Source organism: Lynx rufus, unplaced genomic scaffold, assembly GCF_022079265.1.
Source record: "Lynx rufus isolate CCGP_SWC_20201006 ecotype Redwood Valley unplaced genomic scaffold, mLynRuf1.p SCAF_46, whole genome shotgun sequence".
NCBI lineage: Eukaryota > Metazoa > Chordata > Mammalia > Carnivora > Felidae > Lynx > Lynx rufus.
The window spans coordinates 79500-102931 of NW_025814863.1; the positions used below are offsets into that span (position 1 = coordinate 79500).

A 23432-nucleotide genomic window follows, 5' to 3' on the forward strand; every position below is an offset into this window, starting at 1 on the left:
CTGTACCTCGGGGGTTTGAGGGAGCTGAGGACCTTGGGGTGAGGGACAGGATCCCAGGTCAGAAAGGGCAGGGGCACGGGCCGGGCTAGGGAGTCCAGGCGGGGACATGGGGGGAGGACCGAAGGACTCAGGTCCCTAGGACACACAGAAGGAACCTGCCGGAGTTCGGGCACCCGCGTCCTTCTGTGAAGGGCCAGGGGCAGGATGGGCATTTGGGTGGACGAGTCGGGCCAGACTTCCACAGCGGAGTCTCACAGACACAGGGTGTGTGTGTGTGTGTGTGGGTTGGGGGAGGCGGCTGGGACACCTCAAGTGGGCAGAGGGCAGGGCCTGGGTCCTGTGGCCATTCTTGGCGAGGATGCAGAAGGAGGACAGAGGGAGCCTGGGCCCCTCAACAGAGTCAGTCTGAGCCTTCCGAATGCCTGCCCCTCCCCCGCTGACATGGCAGGTGCTCCGGGGAGCCAGTCCGATGAGGACCCCAGCAGCCCCGATGAGGAGGGGTCCAGCACCAGAGGGGCCCCAGAAGGAGCCCAGCCCTCGCTCCCAGATGCATTCGGCATGAGGCTGGCTGACCTGGTGGCATTCCTGCTCCTCAAGTATCGCACTCAGCAGCCGACCGACCACACAGGCGGAGATGCTGGCGGCGGTCAGCCAAGATGACCAGGACCACGTCTCCGGGATCTTCCGTCAAGCCTGCGAGTATCTGCAGCTGGTCTTTGGTGTTGACGTGAAGGAAGCGGACGCCAGAGACCACTCCTTCTTCCTGGTCACCATCCTTGGCCTGATATGTGATGGGATGCTAAGCAGTAGGCAGGGCATGCCCACGGCCAGCCTCCTGGTGCTGGTCTTGGGGGTGGTCCTCCTGGAGAACAACTGTGCCCCTGAGGAGGAGGTGTGGAACGTGCGGGCTACCAACTGAGACCTACTCTGATGACAACGTGACCTAGGGGCAAGAAATCAGGACGCGTTATCAGGGCATTACATGAGCAGCACCAACTAACCAGCAGGATCAGTTGGAAGAGACCAAAGTGGGAAGTGTGTGGCCACCGTGGATAAAAGGGGAGCTAACAACTGAAAAGCAACTCTGAGGACAACGTGACTTGGGGGCAAGAAAACAGGACTTTCTTTTGGGGCTTATCTGAGCAGGACCAACTAACCAGATGGAACAGTTGGAAAAGACCAAAGCAGAAAGTGGGGGGGAGGGGCTACCAACTGGGATCCTACTCTGAGGACCACTTGATCTAGAGGACAAGAAAACAGGACTCTTTGCTCGGGCCTAAATGCGCAGGACCAACTAACCAGCAGGAATATGTGGTGGAGACCAAAGGTGGGAGTGTGTGCTGGGGAGGGGTGGCTGGAATAAAATGGGGGCTACCAACTGGAACCCTACTCTGAGGACAACTTGACCTGGGGGAAAGATAAAAGGACTCATTGTTGTGGCCTATTTGAAGAGGACCAACTAACCGGCAGGAGCACGTGGAAGAGACCGAGGCGGAACTTTGTTGGCGGTAGGAATAAACGGGGGGCTACCAACTGAGAAACTACTCTGAGGGCAACTTGAACTGGGGGCAAGAGAACAGGACTCTTTTTGGGGCCTATCTGAGCAGGAACACCTAATCAGCGGGACCAGTAGGAAGAGACCAAAGCAGAAACTGTGAGGGGGGCAGCAGGAATAAAAGGGGGGCAACCACCTGAAACCATTCTCTGAGTAGAACTTTACCTGGGGGCAAGAAAAAAGGACTCTTTGTTGGGGCCTATCTGTGCCGGAGCAACTAACCAGCATTAACATTTTGAAGAGACCAATGCAGGAAGTGGGGGAAACGAATTAAAGGGAAGGCAACCATCTGAGACCCTATCCTGAACACAATTTGACCCGGTGGCAAGAAACCAGGACTACTGGTGCGTGTCTATCTGAGCAGGACCAACTAAGAAGCAGGAACAGTTAGAGGAGACCACAGCGGGAAGAGTGGGGAAGGGAACAAAGGGGGACTAAAAACTGAAACCCTACTTTGAAGACACCTTGACCTGGGGCATGAAAATAGGACTCTTTCTTGGGGCCTATCTGAGCCGGACCATCCAACCAAAAGGAAGAGTTGGAAGAGACCAAAGCAGCAAGTGGAGGCAATAAAGGGGGCCTACCAACTGAGACCCTACTCTGAGGACAACTTGACCTGGGGGCAAGTCAACAGGACTCTTTGCTGGGGCCTATCTGAGTAAGACCAACTAACCAGCAGGAACAGTTGCGAGAGACCAAAGCGGGAAGTAGGGAGGGGCAGGAATAAAAGGGGTGCTGCCAAGTGAGACACTACTCTGAGGACAATTTGACATAGGGGGCAGGAAAACAGGACTCTTGGTGGTGCCTATCTGAGCAGAACCAACTCATCAGGAACATTTGGAGGAGACCAAAGCAGGAAGTGTGTGTGTGTGTGTGTGTGTGTGTGTGTGTGTGTGTGTGTTGGGGGGTGGCAGGAATGAAAGTGGGGCTACAAACTGAAAACCAACTCTGAGGACAAATTGACCTGGGGGAAGAAAATCAGTCTTTGTCGGGGCCTATCAGAGCAGGTCCAATTAACCAGAAGGAACTGTTGGAAGAGATCAAAGTGGGAATTGGGGGAGGACAAGAATAAAAGGAGGGTACAAACTCAGACACTACTCTGAGGATAACTTGACCGAGGGGGCATGAAAACATAACTCTTTGTTCGCCCTATCTGAGCAGGAACAATTAACCGGCAGGGACATTTGGAAGAGACCAAAGTGGGAAGTGAGGAGGCAGGAATAAAAGACAAGTACCCCCTGAAACCCTACTCTGAGGACTCCTTGACCAGAGAGCAAGAATATAGGACTTGTTGTTGGGGCCTATCTGAGCAGAACCAACTAACAAGCAGGAATACTTGGAAAAGACCAAAGCAAAATGTGTGGGGTGAGGCTGTGAGTATAAAGGGGGGCTACCAACTGAGACCCTACCTTGGGGACAGCTTCATCTAGGCGGCAAGAAAATAGGACTTTTCGTTGGGGCCTAAGCAGAGCAGGGAACCAGCAGGGACATTTGGAGCAGACATAAGCGGGAAGTTGGGATGTGCAGGAATAAAGGCAGGGCTACTGCCTGCAACTCTACTCTGAGGACAACTTGACTTGGGGGCAAAAAACCAGGACTCTGTGTTGGGGCCTATCTGAGCAGGATGCACTCATCAGCAGGAACAATAGGACGAGACCAAAGCAGGAAGTGCGGCGGGGGGGGGCAGGAATGGGGGGGAGCTACCAACTGAGAGCCTACTCTGAGGGCAACTTAACCTAGGGGGCAAGAAAACAGGACTCTGTGTTGGGACATAGGTGAGCAGGACCAACTAACTAGAAGGAACAGTTAGAAGAGACCAAATAGGGAAGTGTGTGGGGGGTGGGAATAAAAGGGGAGCAACCAACTGAGACCCGACTCTGAGGACAACTTGACTCAGGAGGCAAGAAAACAGGACTCTTTGTTGTGGGCCTACCTGACCAGGAACAACTAACCAACAGGAGCAGTTGGAAGAGACCAAAGCGAGAAGTGAGGGAGGGGCAGGAATAAAAGGGGGACTACCAACTGAGAACTTACTCTGAGGACAAGTCGTCCTGGGGCAAGGAAACAGGACTCTTGGTTGGGGCCTATCTAAGCAGGACCAGCTAACCAGCAGGAACAGTTGGAAGAGAGCAAGCGGGAAGTGGGGGTGGGGCAGTTATAACAGGGGGGCTAAAAACTGAGACCCGACTCTGACGACAACTTGACCTATGGGACAAGAAATCAGGACTCTAAGTTGGGGCCTATGTGAGCAGGACCACCTAAGCAGCAGGAACATTTGGAAGAGACCAATGCAGGAAATGTGGGGGGGGGGTGCGGGAATAAAAGCAGGGCTACCAACTGAGACCCTACTCTGAGGACAACTTGACCTAGGGAGTAAGAAAACAGGACTCTTCTTTGGGGCCTATCTGAGCAGGACCAACTAAGCAGCAGGAACTGTTGGAAGAGACCAAAGCAGGAAGTAGGGGGTGCAGGAATAAAAGGGGGCTAACAACTAAGACCTTACTCTGGGGACAACTTGACCTAGGGGGCAAGTAAAGAGGACTCTTTGTTGGGCCCTATCTGAGCAAGACCAAGTAACCAGCAGGAATAGTTGGAAGAGATCAAAGTGGGAAGTGGGGGAGAGAGAATAAAAGGGGGGCTACAAACTGAAACACTACTCTGAGGACATCTTGATCTGGAAAAACAGATCTTGATCAAGAAAACAGGACTCTTTGTTGGGACTATCTGAGGAGGGCCATCTCACCAGGAGGAACAGTTGTTAGACAGCCCAGCAGAACGTGTGCAGAAGGGTTAGGAATAAAAGGGGAGGCTACCAACTGAGACCATACCCTGAGGACAACTAGACCTAGGGGGCAAGGAAACAGGACTCTTTGCTGCGGCCTATCTAACCAGGCCCAACTAATCAGCAGGAACAGTTGGAGAAGACAGAAGCTTGAAGCAGGGTGGCAGCGTTAAGGTGGGGCTACCAAGTAAGGCCTTACTCTGAGGACCATGTAACCTGGGGCCAAGAAAACAGGACTCTTTGTTGGGGCCTATCTGAGCAGGACCAGCTCACTAACAGGAACAGTTGGAAGAGGCCAAAGTGTGAATTGCAGGGGCAGGAATAAAAGGGGGGCCACCGACTGAGACCCTACTCTGAAGACAACTCGATATAGGGGACAAGAAAACAGGACTATTGGTTCTGGCCTATCTGAGTAGGACCAACTAACTAACAGGAACAGCTGGAAGAGACCAAAGCAGGATTGGGGTCAGGAAAAAAGGGGCTGCCAACTGAGAACCTGTTCTTCAGACAAGTTGACATTGGGGGCAAGAAACAGGGCTCTTTGTTGGGACCTACCTGAGCAGGACCAACTAACCAGCAGGACCGGCTGGAAGAGACCAAAGCGGGAAGCGTGGGGGGAGAAAACAATAGGGGGGCCACAAACTGAAACCCTACTCGGAGGAGAACTTGACCTGGGGCAAGAAGAAAACAGGACACTTTTTGGGGGCCTATCTGAGCAGGAGTAACCAACCAGCAGGAAAAATTGGATTAAACCAAAGGCGGAAGCGGGGGGGGGCAGGAATAAATGGGGAAGCTACAAACTGAGACCCTACTCTGCAGAAAACTTGACGTAGAGGGCAAGAAAATAGGACATCTTCTTGGGGCCTATCTGAAGACAACCAACTAACCAGCAGATACAGTTGGAACATACCAAAGCAGGCAGAGGGGGGTGGCAGGAATAGAAGGGGTACAACCAACTGAGACCATACTCTGAGGATAACTTCATCTAGGGGTCATGGGAAATGGACTCTTTGTTGCGGCCCATCTGAGAAGAACCAACTAACCAGCAGATACAGTTGGAACAGACCAATGCGGCAAGTGTTTGGTGGAGGCAATCAAAGGGGGTCTACCAACTGAGGTCCTACTTTGAGATCAACTTGACCTAGTGGGAAAAAAAAAAAACAGGACTCTTTTTTGGGCCCATCTGAGCAGGACCAACTAACCAGCAGGAAGAGTTGGAAGAGACCAAAGCTGGAAGTGTGTGAGGGGGTGCAGGAATAAAAAGGGGCTACCAGCTGAAACCCTACTCTGAGGACACACTGACATGGGGGCAAGAAAACAAGACTCCTTGTTGGAGTCTATCTGAACAGGACCAACTAAGCAGCAGGAACCTTTGGAGCAGATCAAAGCTGGAAGTGAGGGGAGGCATCAATAAAAGTAGGGCTACCAACTGAGACCCTACTCTGAGGACCATTTGACCTGGAGCAAGAAAACAGAACTCTTTGTTGGGGCTTATCTGACCAGGAACAACTAACCGGCAGGAGCAGTTGGAAGAGACCAGGAAGTGGGGAGGGCAGGTATAAAAGAGGGCCTACCAACTGAGACCCTGCTCTGAGGACAAGTTGATCTGGGGGCGTGAAAACAGGACTCTTTGTTGGGGCCTATCTTAGCAGGACCAATGAACCAATAGCAGCAGTTGTGAGAGACCAAAGCAGGATGTGGGGAGGCGGGAGAAAAAGGGAGGCAACCAACTGAGACCCTACTCTGAGGACAAATTGACCTAGGGGGCAAGAAAACAGGACTCTTGTTTCGGGCCTACATGAGCAGGACCAACTCACCAGCAGGAACCATTACGAGAGAAGAAATGAGGAAGTGTGTGTAAGGGGGTGGCAGGAATAAAAAGGGGGCTACCGACAGAAACCCTACTTTGAGGACAACATGACATAAGGACATGAAAATAGGACTGATTGTTGCGGCCTACCTGAGTAGGACCAACTAACCAGCAAGAACTGTTGGCCCAGGAATAAAGGGGGGGCTAACAACTAAGACCTTACTCTGGGGACAACTTGGCCTAGGGGGCAGGTAAAGAGGACTCTTTGTTGGGCCCTATCTGAGCAAGACCAACTAACCAGCAGGAATAGGTGGAAGAGACCAAAGCAGGAAGTGGGGGAGAGAGAATAAAAGGGGGGCTACAAACTGAAACGCTACTCTGAAGACAACTTGACATGGGGGTAAGAAAACGGGACTCTCTGTTGGGACTATCTGAGGAGGACCAGCTCACCAGTAGGAACAGTTGTTAGACAGCTAAGCAGAAAGTGTGCAGAGGGGGTAGGAATAAAAGGGGTCTACAAACTGAGACCCTACTCTGAGGACAACTTGGCCTAGGGGGCAAGGAAACCGGACTCTGCTGCAGCCTATCTAACAAGGCCCAACTAATCAGCAGGAACAGTTGGAGGAGACAAGAGCTTGAAGCGGGGTGGCAGCATTAAAGTGGGGCTACCAGCTAAGGCCCTACTCTGAGGACCATGTAACCTGGGGCCAAGAAAACAGGACTCTTTGTTGGGGCCTATCTGAGCAGGACCAAGTTACCAAAGTAGTTGGAAGAGGCCAAAGGGGGAAGTGTGTGGGGGCAGGAATAAAAGGGGGACTACCAACGGAAACACACCTGTGAGGAAAACATGCCCTGGGGGCAAGGAAACAGGAATTTGGGGGGGGGGGGTTCTGAGTAGGACCAACTACCTGGAGGGAACAGTTGGAAGGGACCAAAGCAGGCATTGTGTGGGTGAGGCAGCAGGAATAAAAGTGGGGCTGCCAACTGAAACCCTACTTTGAGGACAAATTGACCAGGGGGCAAGAAAATAGGAGTCTTTACTGGGGTCTACCTGAGCAGGACCAAGTAAGCAGCAGGAACTGTTGGAAGAGACCAGAGCAGGAAGTAGGGGGTGCAGGAATAAAAGGGGACGCCAACAACTAAGACCTTACTCTGGGGACAATTTGACCTAGGGGACAAGTAATTAGGACTCTTTGTTGGGCATATCTGCGCAGGACCAACCAAGCAGCAGGAATAGTTGGAAGGGACGGAAGTGGGAAGTGTGGGAGAGGGAATAAAAGAGGGCCTACCAACTGAAACCCTACTCCGAGGACAACTTGACTTGGGGGCAAGAAAATAGGACACTTTGTAGGGACTATCTGAGGAGGACCAACTCACCAGTAGGAACAGGTGTTAGACAGCTAAGCAGAAAGTGTGCGGAGGGGGTAGGAATAAAACGGGGGCTACCTACTGATATGCTTCTCTGAAGACAATGTGACCTAGGGGGCAAGAAAACAGGGCTCTTTCCTGGGGCCTATCTTAGAAAGATCAACTAACCAGCCTGAGCAGTTGAAGAGACCACCTAGGGAAGTGTTGGGTGGAACAGGAATAAAACTGGGGCACCCAAAGGAAACCCTACTCTGAGGGAAACTGGGCCTCGGGGGCAAGAAAAGAGGATTCTTTTTTGGGGGCCTATCTGAGCAGGACCAACTAAGCAGCAGGAACTGTTGGAAGAGACCAAAGTGGGAATTGGGTGGGGGCAGGAATAACGGGGGGCTAACAACTGAGACCCTACTCTGGGGACAACTTGACCTAGGGAGCAATGAAACAAACAATACTCTTGGTGGGACCTATGTGAGCAGGACCAACTAACTCGCAGTAACAGTTGGAAGAGACCAAACCTGGAAGAGCGTTGGGGTCAGGGAAAAAAGTGGGGCTAACAGTTGAAACCCGACTCTGGACAATTTGACCTGGTGGCAAGAAAATGACTCTTTGTTGGGGCCTATCTGAGCAGGACCAACTAACCAGGAGGAACAGTAGGAAGAGTCGGAAGCAGGAAGTGTGTGTGTGGGGGGGGAGAAGCAGGAATAAAAGGGGGGTACCAACTGAAACCCTAGTCTGAGGACAACTTGACCTGGAGGCAAGAAAACAGGACTCTTTGTTGAGCGCTATGTAAGCAGGACCAAGCAACCAGCAGGAACAGAGGGAAGAGACCAAAGCGGAAAGTACGTGGGGGGCAGGAATAAAAGGGGTACTACCACCTGAGCCCCAACTCAGAGGACAACTTGTCCTGGGCACAAAAAAAAACAGGATTTTTTGTTGGGGCCTATCTGAGCAAGACCAACTAACAAGCAGGAACATTTGGAAGAGACCCAAGCAGAAAGTGTGTGTGTGGGTGGGGGGCAGAAGTCAAAGAGGAGGCTACCAACTAGGACCCTCCTCTGGCGACAACTTGATCTAGGCCGCAGGAAAATAGGATTTTTGTTGAGGCCTATCTAGGTAGAACAAGTAACCAGCAGGAACAGTTGGAAGAGACCAAACCAGAAAGTGTGGGCGGGCAGGAATAAAAGGGGAGGCTACCATCTGAGACCCTACCCTGGGGACAACTTGACCTAGGGAGCAAAACAAAACAAAACAAAACAAAACAAAACAGGAATCTTGGTGGGGCCTCTCTGAGCAAGACCAACTAACCAGCAGGAACAGTTGAAAGAGACCAAAGAGGGAAGTATGTGGGAAACAGGAATAACGGCGGGGGGGGGGGGGATACAAACTGAAACTCAACTCTGAGGACAACTTGAACTCGGGGCAAGAAAACAGGAGTATTGTTGGGGCCTGAGAAGGAACATCTAACGAGTAGGAACAGTTGAAAGACACCAAATCAGGAAGTGTGTGTCGGGGGGTGGCAGTAGTAAAAGGGGGACTACCAACTGAAATCATACTCTGAGGACAACTTGATTTGAGGGCAGGAAAACAGCACTTTTTGTTGGGGCCTATCTAAGCAGGACAAACTATCCACCCGGAACAGTTGGAAGAGACCAAAGCAGGAAGTGTGTGGGGGTTGGGGGGGGCGGAATAAAGGGAGGGGGCGACAAACTAAGACCCTACTCTGGGGACAACCTGACCTAGGGGGCAAGAAAACAAGACTGTTTCTTTGGGCGCATCTGAGCAGGACCAAGTAACCACAAGGAGAATTTTGGAAGAAACCAAGGAGGGAATTGTGTGTGGTGCAGGAATAAAAGGGGTGCTACCATCTTAAACCCAACTCTGAGGACAACTTACTTTGGGGCAAGAAAACATGACTTATTCTTGGGGCCTATCTGAGCAGGACCAACTAAACAGCAGGAAGTGTTGGAAGAGAACAAAGCAGGAATGGGGGGAGCAGGAATAAAAAGGGAGGCTACAAATGAGAACCAACTCTGGGGACAACATGACCTAGGGGAGAGAAAATAGGACTCTTTGTGGGGCCCTATACGAGCAGGACAAACTTCCCAACAGGAGCGGTTGGACGAGACCAAGGAGGGAAGCGTGTGGGGTGCAGGAAACAAGGTGGGCTACGAACTTAAACCCAACTCTGAGGACAATTTACCTGGGGGCAAGAAAACATGACTTATTCTTTGGGCCTATCTGAGCAAGACCAACTAACCAGCAGGAACAGTTGGAAGAGATAGGAATTGGAGGGGGGACAGGAATGAAAAGGACGCTACAAATGAGACCCTACTCTGGGGACAACATTTTCTAGGGGGCAACAAAATAGGACACTTTGTTGGGCCCTACCTGAGTAGGACAAACTAACCAACAGAAGAGGTTGGAAGAGACCAAGGAGGGAAGCGTGTGGGGTGCCGGAATAAAAGGGGGGCTACCAACTTAAATCCAACTCTAAGGACACCTTGACCTGGGGACAAGAAAATAGGACTCTTTGTTGGGACCTATCTGAAAGGGAACAACTCACCGCCAGGAACACTTGGAACAGACCAAAGTGGGAAGTGGCAGTTGGGAGGGGCATTAATAAAAGGAGGGCTCCCAACTGACACACTACTCTGAGGACAACATGACCTTGGGGGCAAGTAAACAGGACTCTTTTGCGGGGTCTATCTAAGCAGGACCAGCTAACCAGCAGGAACAGTTGTTAGAGACCCAAGCAGAAAGTGTGGGGAGGAAGGAATGAAACGGGAGGCTACCAACTGAGACCATACTCTGGGGAAAACTTGACCTCGAGGGCAAGAACAGGACTCTTTGTGGAGGACTATCTAAGCAGGACCGACAAACCAGCAGGAACAGTTGGAGCAGACCAAAGTGGGAAATGTGGGGGGGACAGCAATAAAAGTGGGGCTACCAATTTACACCCTACTCTGAGGACAACGTGGAACAAGAGAACAGGACTCTTTGTTAGGGCCTATCTGACCAGGACCAACTAACCAGCAGGAGAATTTGGAAGAGACCAAAGAGGGGTGTTGGCTTCAAAGGGGCCTACGGACTGAGACCCTACTCTGAGGACAATGTGACCTGGAGCAGGAAAATAGGACTCTTTACTGGGGCCTATCTGAGAAGTACCAACTAAGCAGCAGCAGGAGTAGTTGGTAGGGATCAAAGCGGGAAGTGGTGGGGGAGGGAATAAAGGGGGGGCTTCAAACTGAGACACTACCCTGGGGACAATTTGAACTAGGGATCAAGAAAACAGGACTCTTGGTGGGGCCTATCTGAGCAGGACCAACCAACCAGCGGGTACAGTTGGAGCACACCGATGTGGGAAGTGTGCGTGGGGGGAGCAGGAATCAAAGGGGGTCTACCAACTCAGATCCTACTCTGAGGACAACTTGACCTAGGGGCAATAAATCAGGGCTCTTGGGGGGCCTATCTGAGCAGGACCGACTAACCCACAAGAACAGTTGGAAGAGGCCAAAGTGGGAATTGGGGGGGAAGAAATAAAATGGTGGCAACCAACTGAGACCCTACTCTGAGGACAACTTGACCTGGGGGGCAACAAAACAGGAAACTTGGTCTGGGCCTCTCTGAGCAGGATCAACTAATCAGCAGGAAGAGTTGGAAGAGACCAAAGCGAGAAGTGTGGGGGTTCAGACATAAAACAGGGGCAACCAAGTCAGACCCTACTCTGAGGACGACTTGACCTTGGGGGCAAGAAACGGGACTCTTTCTTCGGGGCTATCTGAGAAGACGCACTCACCAGCAGGAACAGTTGGAAGAGACCAGAGCAAGAAGCGTTGTGGGACAGGAATAAAAAGGGGGCTACCAATGGAGACAGTACTCTGAGGGCAAGTTAATCTGGGCGTAAGAAAACAGGACTTTTTGTTGGGGCCTATCTGAGCAGGACCAACTAACTAACAGGAGAAGTTGGAAGAGGCCAAGAAGGGAAGTGTGTGAGGTACAGGAATAAAAGCGGGGGCTACCACCTTATACCCAACTCTGAGAACAACTTGACCTGGGGGCAAGGAAACACGATTATTTTGGGGCCTATCTGAGCAGTACCGACTAACCAGTAGTAAGAGTTGGAAGAGAACAAAGCAGGAACTGTGTGTTGCGGCTGGTGGTGGCAGGAATAAAAAGGGGGCTACCAATTAAACCCTACTTTGAGGACAGCTTGACCTAGGGGCATGAAAATAGGACTCTTTGTTGGGGCCTATCTGAGCAGGATAAAGGAACAGTTGCAAGAGACCAAATTGAGAAGTGGTGGCGGGGGGGGGGGAGCTATAAAAGGAGTGCTACCAACTAAGACCCTACTCTGGAAACAACTTTAGCTAGGAGTCAGAAAATATGTTTCTTTGATGGGGCCTATCTGAGCAGTACCAACTATACCAGCAGGAAGGGTTGGAACAGTCCAAAGCGGGAAGTGTCGGGGGGCAGCAATAAAAATGGTGCTCCCAACTGAGACCGTACTCTGAGGACAGCTTGACTCTGGGGGCCATAAAACAGGACAATGTTGGGGGGGCCTATCTGAGATTGATGTCTAACCAGCAGGAACAGTTGCAAGAGACTAATGCAGGAAGTGTGGGGGGCAGGAATAAAAGGGGGGGCTAGTAACTGAGACCATACTCTGAGGGCAACTTGATCTAGGGGGCAAGAAAACAGGGCTCTTTGTTGGGACCTATCTGATAAGGACGAACTAACCAGCAGGAAGAGTTGGAAGAGACCAAAGCAGGAAGTGTGGTGAGCAGGAATGAAAGGGGCCTAGTAACTGAGACCCTACTTGGAACACTACTTGACCCAGGGGGCAAGAAAACAGGACTCTTTATTGGGGCCTGTTGAGCAGGACCAACTACACATCAGGAATCGTTGGAAGAGACCAAACCGGTAAGTGGGAGGGAGCAGGAGTAATAGGGGGGCTGCCAACTGAGTCCCTACTCTGAGGACAACTTGTGTTGGGGACAAGGCAACAGGACTCTTTGCTGGGACATAGCTGAGCATGACCAACAAACCAGTGATTACAGTTGGGAGAGACCAAAGCAAGAAATGTGTGTGTGGGGGGGGTGCGGCAGGAATAAAGGGGGGGGGCTACCAACTACAACAGTACTCTGAGGACAACTTGACATGGGGTCAAGAAAACAGAACCCTTTGTTGGGGCCCTGTCGGAGCAGAACCAACCAACCAGCAAGAACAGCTAGAAGAGACCAAAGCAAGAAGAGAGGGGGGAGGAATAGAAGGGGGGCTACCAACTGAGACCCTCCGCTGAGGACAACTTGTCCCAGGAGCAAGAAAACAGGAGGCTTTGTTCAGGCCTATCTGAGCAGGACCAAGTAACCAGCAGGAACAGTTGGAAGAGAGAAAAGTCGGAAGCGTGTGTGGCGGGGCGGCAGGAATAATAGGGGGGACGGGCCCAGGCTCTTCTGCAGCAGGTGTCGGGACTTCATGGAGATCCGCAGGGCCCATCCCGCCCCGGGGAGAGGAGATCAGCCTGGGTCGCGGTGCCGGGGTACGTGTAGAGGGTGGCCGCAGGCCCCGTCCACTCAACTGTGCCTCGGGGATCTGAGGAAGCTGAGGACCTTGGGGTGAGGGACAGGATCCTAGGTCAGGAAAGGGCAGGGACACAGGACGGGGCCACGGTGTCCAGGTGGGGGTCAGAGGGAGGACTGAGGGACTCGGGTCCCCAGGACAGAGGGGACGTCCCAAAGTTCAAGACCTCAGGCCTTCTGAGAAGGGCCCTTGGGAGGCATGGGGACTCGCGGAGGAGAGTCGGGCCAGACTTCCGCAGCAGCCGGGTCTCAGAGACACCGGAGGAGGCGCAGGGGGCGGGGGGGGGGGGTGGCTGGGCCACCTCAGGTGGGCAGAGGGCAGGGCCCGTGTCCCGGGGCGATTCCTAATGAGGAACAGAGGGACCTGCAGGCAAAGGAGCCTGGACCCCACAACAGAGTCAGTCCGCGCAGGCCCCCGGGAGGGATGGGGACACTGGGCGAGGCTGGACTTGGGCATCCGGGTCTCGGATCACCTGGACGGGGGAGTGGGGGTCGGATGGGTGAGCTGGGCAGAACCTAGGACCCGCTGTCTGTCGGGAGCAGCCGCTCCGGTGGGCAGACGGGAGGAGGGCCCAGGTGCTGTCAGGAGACCAGGTCCACCCCAGCCCAGAGCTACGAAGTCAGTCCGTGCCGCAGGCCCGGGGAGCCCCTGCATCGGGTGGCCAGAGGTGGCGGGCACCCCGTCACTGAGCCTGGGCGGTGCGTCCCAGAGACCTTCGGACCCCGGTCTGAGGGGCACGAGTTCCCATCGTCAGCGGCCACGCGCACAGGCCAACCCCGGGGTGCAGGAGGCCACCTAGGGAACACCGAGAGAGGGACTCTGGCCCCCAGAACGCAGGCCCTGGCCGGAAGGCGACCCCTAGCGGCAGCCTAGGGAAGCCCCTAGTGGGAATGAGGCCCCGCGGGGTGTCTGGACTTCCGCATCCGGGTCTCAAGAGACGGGCGGGGCGGGGCGGGGCGGGGCGAGGGGGCCTCGGCGTGGGCGCCGGCGAGGGCGTCGGCGTGGGCGTCGGCGTCGGCGTCGGCCTCTTCCGGCCGCGCCTCGAATCCCGTCAGGCGCGTCAAGGGCGCAGAGCCTCGTGGGCTTCGAGGTGAGGCCCAGAGGGACGAGCGAGGGAGCCGGGACCCAGAGGGGAAGGAGTCCGGCGGTGGCGGCGGCGGTGGAGGCCGCAGGGTGGCGCGACCACGACGACTGTGACCAGGGCGTGAGGCGTGGGCGGACTCGGGCTCTGGGTCCCAGCCCGACTGAGAGCTGGTTGCGCGCGAGGAGCCGGCGTCAGGCGGCAGAGCCCGAGGCCCAGGCCGCCCAGGGAGTCCGGATGGGGACGAGAGGATAGGGCTGAGGGACCCCAAGGAAGCCACGTGAGCCCCCCGCCATCGGCCCCGGGCCTCCCCGGACTTGGTCGCCTCGTGCGACGCCAGCCGCCTTGGCCCGGACCTCGCCGGGCCGTGAGGGTTCTGGTGGGAGGCAGCGGGCCCGGGGCTCCCCGGGAGAGCCCTGCGGGAGGACGGCCGCAAGCCCCTTGGACCCCAGCCCCGGGGCCGCCCTCGGAAAGCCGCCCCCGCGGTGGGTCTGGGCGAGGGGAGGGCCTTGGTGTGCGGGGCTGGACCCCGGTCAGCCGAGGCAGGATCCCGGGCCCTGGCCGGGGTGCAGGGGAGAGAGGAGGCGCTGCGTCCCAGCCCAGGACACCTGCGTAGGGCCCAGGCCTGCCCTGCCGCTCGGGTCCGCTCTGGCTGTCAGCGGAGGCCCAGAAGGGGCAGGCCCAGGCCTGATGGGGGGTGGGGGGGTGGGGGCTCCCGGGGCGGGGCCGCCCAGAGTCCTGGCCAGAATCCCCTGGCCGCAGTGGGGGGTGGGGGCCCGGGGCGGTGCTCGCGGTCTGCACCCACCCTGAGACCCTGAGGCGCCCCCTCCCTCCCCCCCTCCCTCCCTCCATCCCTCCCTCTTCCAGGGGCTCTGCGAGCTCTGCAGTTGAGGCCTTGGTCTGAGGCAGGAGTCCTGAGGTCACAGAGCAGAGGAGGCGCGGCCGCGTGCCAGTCGGTTGTCCAGGCGAGGTGGGTGCACCCCGCGTGGGGCCGGGGGCTCGCCCATCCCACCCCAGAGGGGACCCCTCGGCCCCCAACCCCCACGCGGCCCCGCTCTCAGGCCTGGGAGCTCGGGGTCTGGGTGGGCTGGGCCTCCCCCTGAGGAGCCACCCCTCTTCTGTCTTCAAGGTCTGGCGACCATCATGTCCCTGGGTGAGAGCAGTATGTTCTGCAAGCTGAAGGAGGAGCCAAGAGAGGTCCCACTGCCATGGGATGCACCGCTGCCAGAGCCTGAGGACAGGGAGGTGGAGGAGGTGGAGTTGAAGAAGGAGGAGTTGGAGTTGAAGAAGGAGGAGTTGGAGGAGGAGAAGGTGGAGGAGGAGGAGGTGGAAGAAGTGCATTTGGAGGTGGAGGTTGAGGTGGAGGAGCTGGAGGTTGAGGTGGAGGAGGTGGAACCCCAGGAAGAGGAGTTGGAGGAGGAGGAGGTGGAGGTGGAGTTGGAGGTGGAGTTGGAGGTGGAGGAGGTGGACTCGGAGGAAGAGGAGGAGTTGGAGGAGGAGGAGGTGGAGTTGGAGGAGGAGAAAGCAGAGGAGGAGGAGGGGGGGTACCCATCTCCCCCCTCCTCCTCCTCCTCCTCCCCTTCCTCCCCGTCCTCCTCCTGCTCTGTCCTCATTCTGGTCCCCCTGGAGGAGGGGTCTGCTGCTGCCGGGTCCCCGAGTCCTCCCCAGAGCCCTCGGAGCTCCTGCCCCTCCCCCAGTGCCATGGCAGGCGCTTCGGGGAGCCAGTCCCACCAGGGCTCCAGCAGCCCCGATGAGGAGGGGTCGAGCACCTGGGGGGCCCCGGCAGGGGCCCAGGCCTCGCTCCCAGATGCGCTCCGCGTGAAGGTGGCCGGCCTGGTGCTGCTTCTGCTCCTCAAGTATCGCACCAATCAGCCGACCACACGGGCGGAGATGCTGGCGGCGGTTAGCCAAGATGACCAGGACCGCTTCCCCGTGATCTTCCGCCGAGCCTGCGAGTATCTGCAGCTGGTCTTTGGAGTCGACGTGAAGGAAGTGGACCCCCGCGAGCGCTCCTACGTCCTGGTCAGCATCCTGGGCCTCAGCTGCGATGGGACGCCGAGTGGTAGGCACGGCATGCCCAAGACCAGCCTCCTGGTGCTGGTCCTGTGGGTGATCCTCCTGGAGGAGGACCGTGCCCCTGAGGAGGCGGTGTGGGAAGCGCTGGGGGTCATGGGGGTGTATGCCGGCAGGGAGCACGTATTCTATGGGGAGCCCAGGGAGCTGCTGACCGAAGTCTGGGTGCAGGAAGGGTACCTGGAGTACCGGCAGGTGCCCGGCAGCGAGCCCGCACGCTACGAGTTCCTGTGGGGTCCCAGGGCGCACGCAGAAACCAGCGCCGTGCAAGTGCTGCAGCACATCCTCGCGGTCAACAGCAGGCAGCCCGGGTCTCCGTGTCTGTCCGAAGAGGCTGTGAGCCATGAGGAAGAGCGGGCCTGAGCCCGAGGGGCAGCCGGGCCCGTTCCCACCTGGGGTCGAGCAGCCTCTCCTGCGGGGCACGAAGCCAGGCCACTTCTCCCCTGCGAGTGCGAGCAGAGCGGGCGCTGGGCGTTGTGAGTAGTGGAGGGCCAGGGCGGCTTGGGGGAAAGCGGGGCCAAGCGCACGTTTGGGTGGGTTCTTGTTCTCTGTCTACGTGGCCTCGGAAATCGATCTTTGTTTCGTCGAGGAAGTTTTCAGATGTTGTTCCTTGTCATAGAAGGTTTCGTGAGCCTCGGGCTCAGTGTGGGAGTGGCACCCACGCCACAGGTGTTCAAGAGTCAGAGTTTTGCCGTTTGGTGCAACGAGCTGGGAACCCTTCCGTCCTCGTTCGGGATCCAGAAGGGAATCGCGGTGCCTGGGCTGGGCACAGACAGGGATGTCTTGCAAACGTGAAGACCTTGGCAGTAAACGGATGGCTTCAGGACATGGAGAAATAAAAGATGTTCGTTCTTGCTTCTTGTCCCTTGTCATCTGTCATTCTGGACAAGGGACATAGAGATGTGTGCCTGCCTTTGCTTGGGTCTCCAAGAAAGGAGGAGACACTCGATCTGAGCAGAGGTCCCCAGCTCACTGGGACATTTGTGGCCGGACATTCGCTGAGCTCTGCTCACTCTCGGAAGGGCCCTGTGTTGGCAGTGAGGACACTAGGAGAGGCAGGACACGTCCCACCCATAGGTGACTATCTAGCAGCTGCGGTCCCCATGGGAAGGCAGGGAAAGGTCCCCTAAGAGGAGCAGAAGAAATGAAAGAAGGCTGAGGCGGTGGGGCTCCAGGGGGGGAGCCCCGCAGTGGAGATGCCCTGCCCGAGCCAGGCTGGCCTGGGATCTCTGTTCAGTGCGATGCTTCTGGGCAGCTCATCACAATGTAGCGGGGAGGGGACCGTGGCTGCGGTGTGCTCCCTGCCTCTGTCTCCAGGAAGTCGGGGAGTGAGAGCCTGGATCTGAGGCGCACAGACTCAGCTGTTCAGATGGCGGGGCACGGCCCGAGCCGGTCAGAGTCAAGGTGAAGATCCCGGAAAGGATAGTGACAGAGGTGGGGCCTCGGTCTTGGATGCCTGGTTCGGGCCGGCAGAGAGAAGGGGCCCGGCCGGGCAGCAAGGCGTGCACGTCGACATGTGAGGGAGCACGGCCGGCCCCCCATCCCGGAATCCAGGTCAGTCCAGCCGGCAGCCCGAGAGCCCCCGGCAGGGTGGTCAGGCGGAGCCCTTCTCCCAGCGGGGCTAAGGGTGGTAGACTCGGGGCCCCAGAGGGACGAGCCCAGGCTCTTCCTGGAGCTGGTGTCTGGACCGAGGGAGAGCGGTAGGGCCTAGTACACCCACCCACCCTGGGTAGAGGCGCTCAGGCCCCGCTGAGGCCGGGGTTTCTGGAGAGGGCGGCCGCAGGCTGCGTCCACTCAACTGTACCTCGGGGGTTTGAGGGAGCTGAGGACCTTGGGGTGAGGGACAGGATCCCAGGTCAGAAAGGGCAGGGGCACGGGCCGGGCTAGGGAGTCCAGGCGGGGACATGGGGGGAGGACCGAAGGACTCAGGTCCCTAGGACACACAGAAGGAACCTGCCGGAGCTTGGGCACCCGCGTCCTTCTGTGAAGGGCCAGGGGCAGGATGGGCATTTGGGTGGACGAGTCGGGCCAGACTTCCACAGCGGAGTCTCACAGACACAGGGTGTGTGTGTGTGTGTGTGGGTTGGGGGAGGCGGCTGGGACACCTCAAGTGGGCAGAGGGCAGGGCCTGGGTCCTGTGGCCATTCTTGGCGAGGATGCAGAAGGAGGACAGAGGGAGCCTGGGCCCCTCAACAGAGTCAGTCTGAGCCTTCCGAATGCCTGCCCCTCCCCCGCTGACATGGCAGGTGCTCCGGGGAGCCAGTCCGATGAGGACCCCAGCAGCCCCGATGAGGAGGGGTCCAGCACCAGAGGGGCCCCAGAAGGAGCCCAGCCCTCGCTCCCAGATGCATTCGGCATGAGGCTGGCTGACCTGGTGGCATTCCTGCTCCTCAAGTATCGCACTCAGCAGCCGACCGACCACACAGGCGGAGATGCTGGCGGCGGTCAGCCAAGATGACCAGGACCACGTCTCCGGGATCTTCCGTCAAGCCTGCGAGTATCTGCAGCTGGTCTTTGGTGTTGACGTGAAGGAAGCGGACGCCAGAGACCACTCCTTCTTCCTGGTCACCATCCTTGGCCTGATATGTGATGGGATGCTAAGCAGTAGGCAGGGCATGCCCACGGCCAGCCTCCTGGTGCTGGTCTTGGGGGTGGTCCTCCTGGAGAACAACTGTGCCCCTGAGGAGGAGGTGTGGAACGTGCGGGCTACCAACTGAGACCTACTCTGATGACAACGTGACCTAGGGGCAAGAAATCAGGACGCGTTATCAGGGCATTACGTGAGCAGCACCAACTAACCAGCAGGATCAGTTGGAAGAGACCAAAGTGGGAAGTGTGTGGCCACCGTGGATAAAAGGGGAGCTAACAACTGAAAAGCAACTCTGAGGACAACGTGACTTGGGGGCAAGAAAACAGGACTTTCTTTTGGGGCTTATCTGAGCAGGACCAACTAACCAGATGGAACAGTTGGAAAAGACCAAAGCAGAAAGTGGGGGGGAGGGGCTACCAACTGGGATCCTACTCTGAGGACCACTTGATCTAGAGGACAAGAAAACAGGACTCTTTGCTCGGGCCTAAATGCGCAGGACCAACTAACCAGCAGGAATATGTGGTGGAGACCAAAGGTGGGAGTGTGTGCTGGGGAGGGGTGGCTGGAATAAAATGGGGGCTACCAACTGGAACCCTACTCTGAGGACAACTTGACCTGGGGGAAAGATAAAAGGACTCATTGTTGTGGCCTATTTGAAGAGGACCAACTAACCGGCAGGAGCACGTGGAAGAGACCGAGGCGGAACTTTGTTGGCGGTAGGAATAAACGGGGGGCTACCAACTGAGAAACTACTCTGAGGGCAACTTGAACTGGGGGCAAGAGAACAGGACTCTTTTTGGGGCCTATCTGAGCAGGAACACCTAATCAGCGGGACCAGTAGGAAGAGACCAAAGCAGAAACTGTGAGGGGGGCAGCAGGAATAAAAGGGGGGCAACCACCTGAAACCATTCTCTGAGTAGAACTTTACCTGGGGGCAAGAAAAAAGGACTCTTTGTTGGGGCCTATCTGTGCCGGAGCAACTAACCAGCATTAACATTTTGAAGAGACCAATGCAGGAAGTGGGGGAAACGAATAAAAGGGAAGGCAACCATCTGAGACCCTATCCTGAACACAATTTGACCCGGTGGCAAGAAACCAGGACTACTGGTGCGTGTCTATCTGAGCAGGACCAACTAAGAAGCAGGAACAGTTGGAGGAGACCACAGCGGGAAGAGTGGGGAAGGGAACAAAGGGGGACTAAAAACTGAAACCCTACTTTGAAGACACCTTGACCTGGGGCATGAAAATAGGACTCTTTCTTGGGGCCTATCTGAGCCGGACCATCCAACCAAAAGGAAGAGTTGGAAGAGACCAAAGCAGCAAGTGGAGGCAATAAAGGGGGGCCTACCAACTGAGACCCTACTCTGAGGACAACTTGACCTGGGGGCAAGTCAACAGGACTCTTTGCTGGGGCCTATCTGAGTAGGACCAACTAACCAGCAGGAACAGTTGCGAGAGACCAAAGCGGGAAGTAGGGAGGGGCAGGAATAAAAGGGGTGCTGCCAAGTGAGACACTACTCTGAGGACAATTTGACATAGGGGGCAGGAAAACAGGACTCTTGGTGGTGCCTATCTGAGCAGAACCAACTCATCAGGAACATTTGGAGGAGACCAAAGCAGGAAGTGTGTGTGTGTGTGTGTGTGTGTGTGTGTGTTGGGGGGTGGCAGGAATGAAAGTGGGGCTACAAACTGAAAACCAACTCTGAGGACAAATTGACCTGGGGGAAGAAAATCAGTCTTTGTCGGGGCCTATCAGAGCAGGTCCAATTAACCAGAAGGAACTGTTGGAAGAGATCAAAGTGGGAATTGGGGGAGGACAAGAATAAAAGGAGGGTACAAACTCAGACACTACTCTGAGGATAACTTGACCGAGGGGGCATGAAAACATAACTCTTTGTTCGCCCTATCTGAGCAGGAACAATTAACCGGCAGGGACATTTGGAAGAGACCAAAGTGGGAAGTGAGGAGGCAGGAATAAAAGACAAGTACCCCCTGAAACCCTACTCTGAGGACTCCTTGACCAGAGAGCAAGAATATAGGACTTGTTGTTGGGGCCTATCTGAGCAGAACCAACTAACAAGCAGGAATACTTGGAAAAGACCAAAGCAAAATGTGTGGGGTGAGGCTGTGAGTATAAAGGGGGGCTACCAACTGAGACCCTACCTTGGGGACAGCTTCATCTAGGCGGCAAGAAAATAGGACTTTTCGTTGGGGCCTAAGCAGAGCAGGGAACCAGCAGGGACATTTGGAGCAGACATAAGCGGGAAGTTGGGATGTGCAGGAATAAAGGCAGGGCTACTGCCTGCAACTCTACTCTGAGGACAACTTGACTTGGGGGCAAAAAACCAGGACTCTGTGTTGGGGCCTATCTGAGCAGGATGCACTCATCAGCAGGAACAATAGGACGAGACCAAAGCAGGAAGTGCGGCGGGGGGGGGGGGGCAGGAATGGGGGGGAGCTACCAACTGAGAGCCTACTCTGAGGGCAACTTAACCTAGGGGGCAAGAAAACAGGACTCTGTGTTGGGACATAGGTGAGCAGGACCAACTAACTAGAAGGAACAGTTAGAAGAGACCAAATAGGGAAGTGTGTGGGGGGTGGGAATAAAAGGGGAGCAACCAACTGAGACCCGACTCTGAGGACAACTTGACTCAGGAGGCAAGAAAACAGGACTCTTTGTTGTGGGCCTACCTGACCAGGAACAACTAACCAACAGGAGCAGTTGGAAGAGACCAAAGCGAGAAGTGAGGGAGGGGCAGGAATAAAAGGGGGACTACCAACTGAGAACTTACTCTGAGGACAAGTCGTCCTGGGGCAAGGAAACAGGACTCTTGGTTGGGGCCTATCTAAGCAGGACCAGCTAACCAGCAGGAACAGTTGGAAGAGAGCAAGCGGGAAGTGGGGGTGGGGCAGTTATAACAGGGGGGCTAAAAACTGAGACCCGACTCTGACGACAACTTGACCTATGGGACAAGAAATCAGGACTCTAAGTTGGGGCCTATGTGAGCAGGACCACCTAAGCAGCAGGAACATTTGGAAGAGACCAATGCAGGAAATGTGGGGGGGGGGGTGTGGGAATAAAAGCAGGGCTACCAACTGAGACCCTACTCTGAGGACAACTTGACCTAGGGAGTAAGAAAACAGGACTCTTCTTTGGGGCCTATCTGAGCAGGACCAACTAAGCAGCAGGAACTGTTGGAAGAGACCAAAGCAGGAAGTAGGGGGTGCAGGAATAAAAGGGGGCTAACAACTAAGACCTTACTCTGGGGACAACTTGACCTAGGGGGCAAGTAAAGAGGACTCTTTGTTGGGCCCTATCTGAGCAAGACCAAGTAACCAGCAGGAATAGTTGGAAGAGATCAAAGTGGGAAGTGGGGGAGAGAGAATAAAAGGGGGGCTACAAACTGAAACACTACTCTGAGGACATCTTGATCTGGAAAAACAGATCTTGATCAAGAAAACAGGACTCTTTGTTGGGACTATCTGAGGAGGGCCAGCTCACCAGGAGGAACAGTTGTTAGACAGCCCAGCAGAACGTGTGCAGAAGGGTTAGGAATAAAAGGGGAGGCTACCAACTGAGACCATACCCTGAGGACAACTAGACCTAGGGGGCAAGGAAACAGGACTCTTTGCTGCGGCCTATCTAACCAGGCCCAACTAATCAGCAGGAACAGTTGGAGAAGACAGAAGCTTGAAGCAGGGTGGCAGCGTTAAGGTGGGGCTACCAAGTAAGGCCTTACTCTGAGGACCATGTAACCTGGGGCCAAGAAAACAGGACTCTTTGTTGGGGCCTATCTGAGCAGGACCAGCTCACTAACAGGAACAGTTGGAAGAGGCCAAAGTGTGAATTGCAGGGGCAGGAATAAAAGGGGGGCCACCGACTGAGACCCTACTCTGAAGACAACTCGATATAGGGGACAAGTAAACAGGACTATTGGTTCTGGCCTATCTGAGTAGGACCAACTAACTAACAGGAACAGCTGGAAGAGACCAAAGCAGGATTGGGGTCAGGAAAAAAGGGGCTGCCAACTGAGAACCTGTTCTTCAGACAAGTTGACATTGGGGGCAAGAAACAGGGCTCTTTGTTGGGACCTACCTGAGCAGGACCAACTAACCAGCAGGACCGGCTGGAAGAGACCAAAGCGGGAAGCGTGGGGGGAGAAAACAATAGGGGGGCCACAAACTGAAACCCTACTCGGAGGAGAACTTGACCTGGGGCAAGAAGAAAACAGGACACTTTTTGGGGGCCTATCTGAGCAGGAGTAACCAACCAGCAGGAAAAATTGGATTAAACCAAAGGCGGAAGCGGGGGGGGGGCAGGAATAAATGGGGAAGCTACAAACTGAGACCCTACTCTGCAGAAAACTTGACGTAGAGGGCAAGAAAATAGGACATCTTCTTGGGGCCTATCTGAAGACAACCAACTAACCAGCAGATACAGTTGGAACATACCAAAGCAGGCAGAGGGGGGTGGCAGGAATAGAAGGGGTACAACCAACTGAGACCATACTCTGAGGATAACTTCATCTAGGGGTCATGGGAAATGGACTCTTTGTTGCGGCCCATCTGAGAAGAACCAACTAACCAGCAGATACA

General features: G+C 55.5%; 3 protein-coding genes across 5 annotated transcripts; all 3 read left to right on the forward strand.

The window, feature by feature from the left end:
* Positions 1-204: 204 nt before the first annotated feature.
* LOC124525729 (melanoma-associated antigen 10-like) lies at positions 205-919 on the forward strand. The gene is given in 2 exon segments (XM_047098305.1): positions 205-612; positions 614-919. Coding segments are annotated over 2 exon segments (714 nt in total).
* A 13220-nt stretch (positions 920-14139) lies between these two features.
* LOC124525739 (melanoma-associated antigen 8-like) lies at positions 14140-17101 on the forward strand. 3 transcript variants are annotated; one of them, XR_006965550.1, is made up of 6 exons: positions 14140-14182; positions 15041-15143; positions 15303-15484; positions 15960-16195; positions 16418-16722; positions 16866-17101. XR_006965550.1 is itself a non-coding variant. In XM_047098323.1 (3 exons), exons 1-2 carry the CDS (start codon positions 15875-15877, stop codon positions 16607-16609), a joined length of 513 nt encoding a protein of 170 aa, XP_046954279.1. In that variant the 5' UTR covers positions 15757-15874; the 3' UTR covers positions 16610-16722; positions 16866-17101. The 3 variants fall into 3 exon arrangements, 2 of the variants coding, with proteins under 2 accessions (XP_046954279.1, XP_046954280.1); XM_047098323.1 differs by lacking the exons at positions 14140-14182; positions 15041-15143; positions 15303-15484 and having other exon boundaries at positions 15757-16195; XM_047098324.1 differs by lacking the exons at positions 14140-14182; positions 15041-15143; positions 15303-15484 and having other exon boundaries at positions 15757-16195; positions 16869-17101.
* Positions 17102-18248: 1147 nt separating this feature from the next.
* On the forward strand, positions 18249-18984 carry LOC124525730 (melanoma-associated antigen 10-like). The gene is given in 2 exon segments (XM_047098306.1): positions 18249-18656; positions 18658-18984. Coding segments are annotated over 2 exon segments (714 nt in total). The 3' UTR covers positions 18964-18984.
* Positions 18985-23432: the final 4448 nt, after the last annotated feature.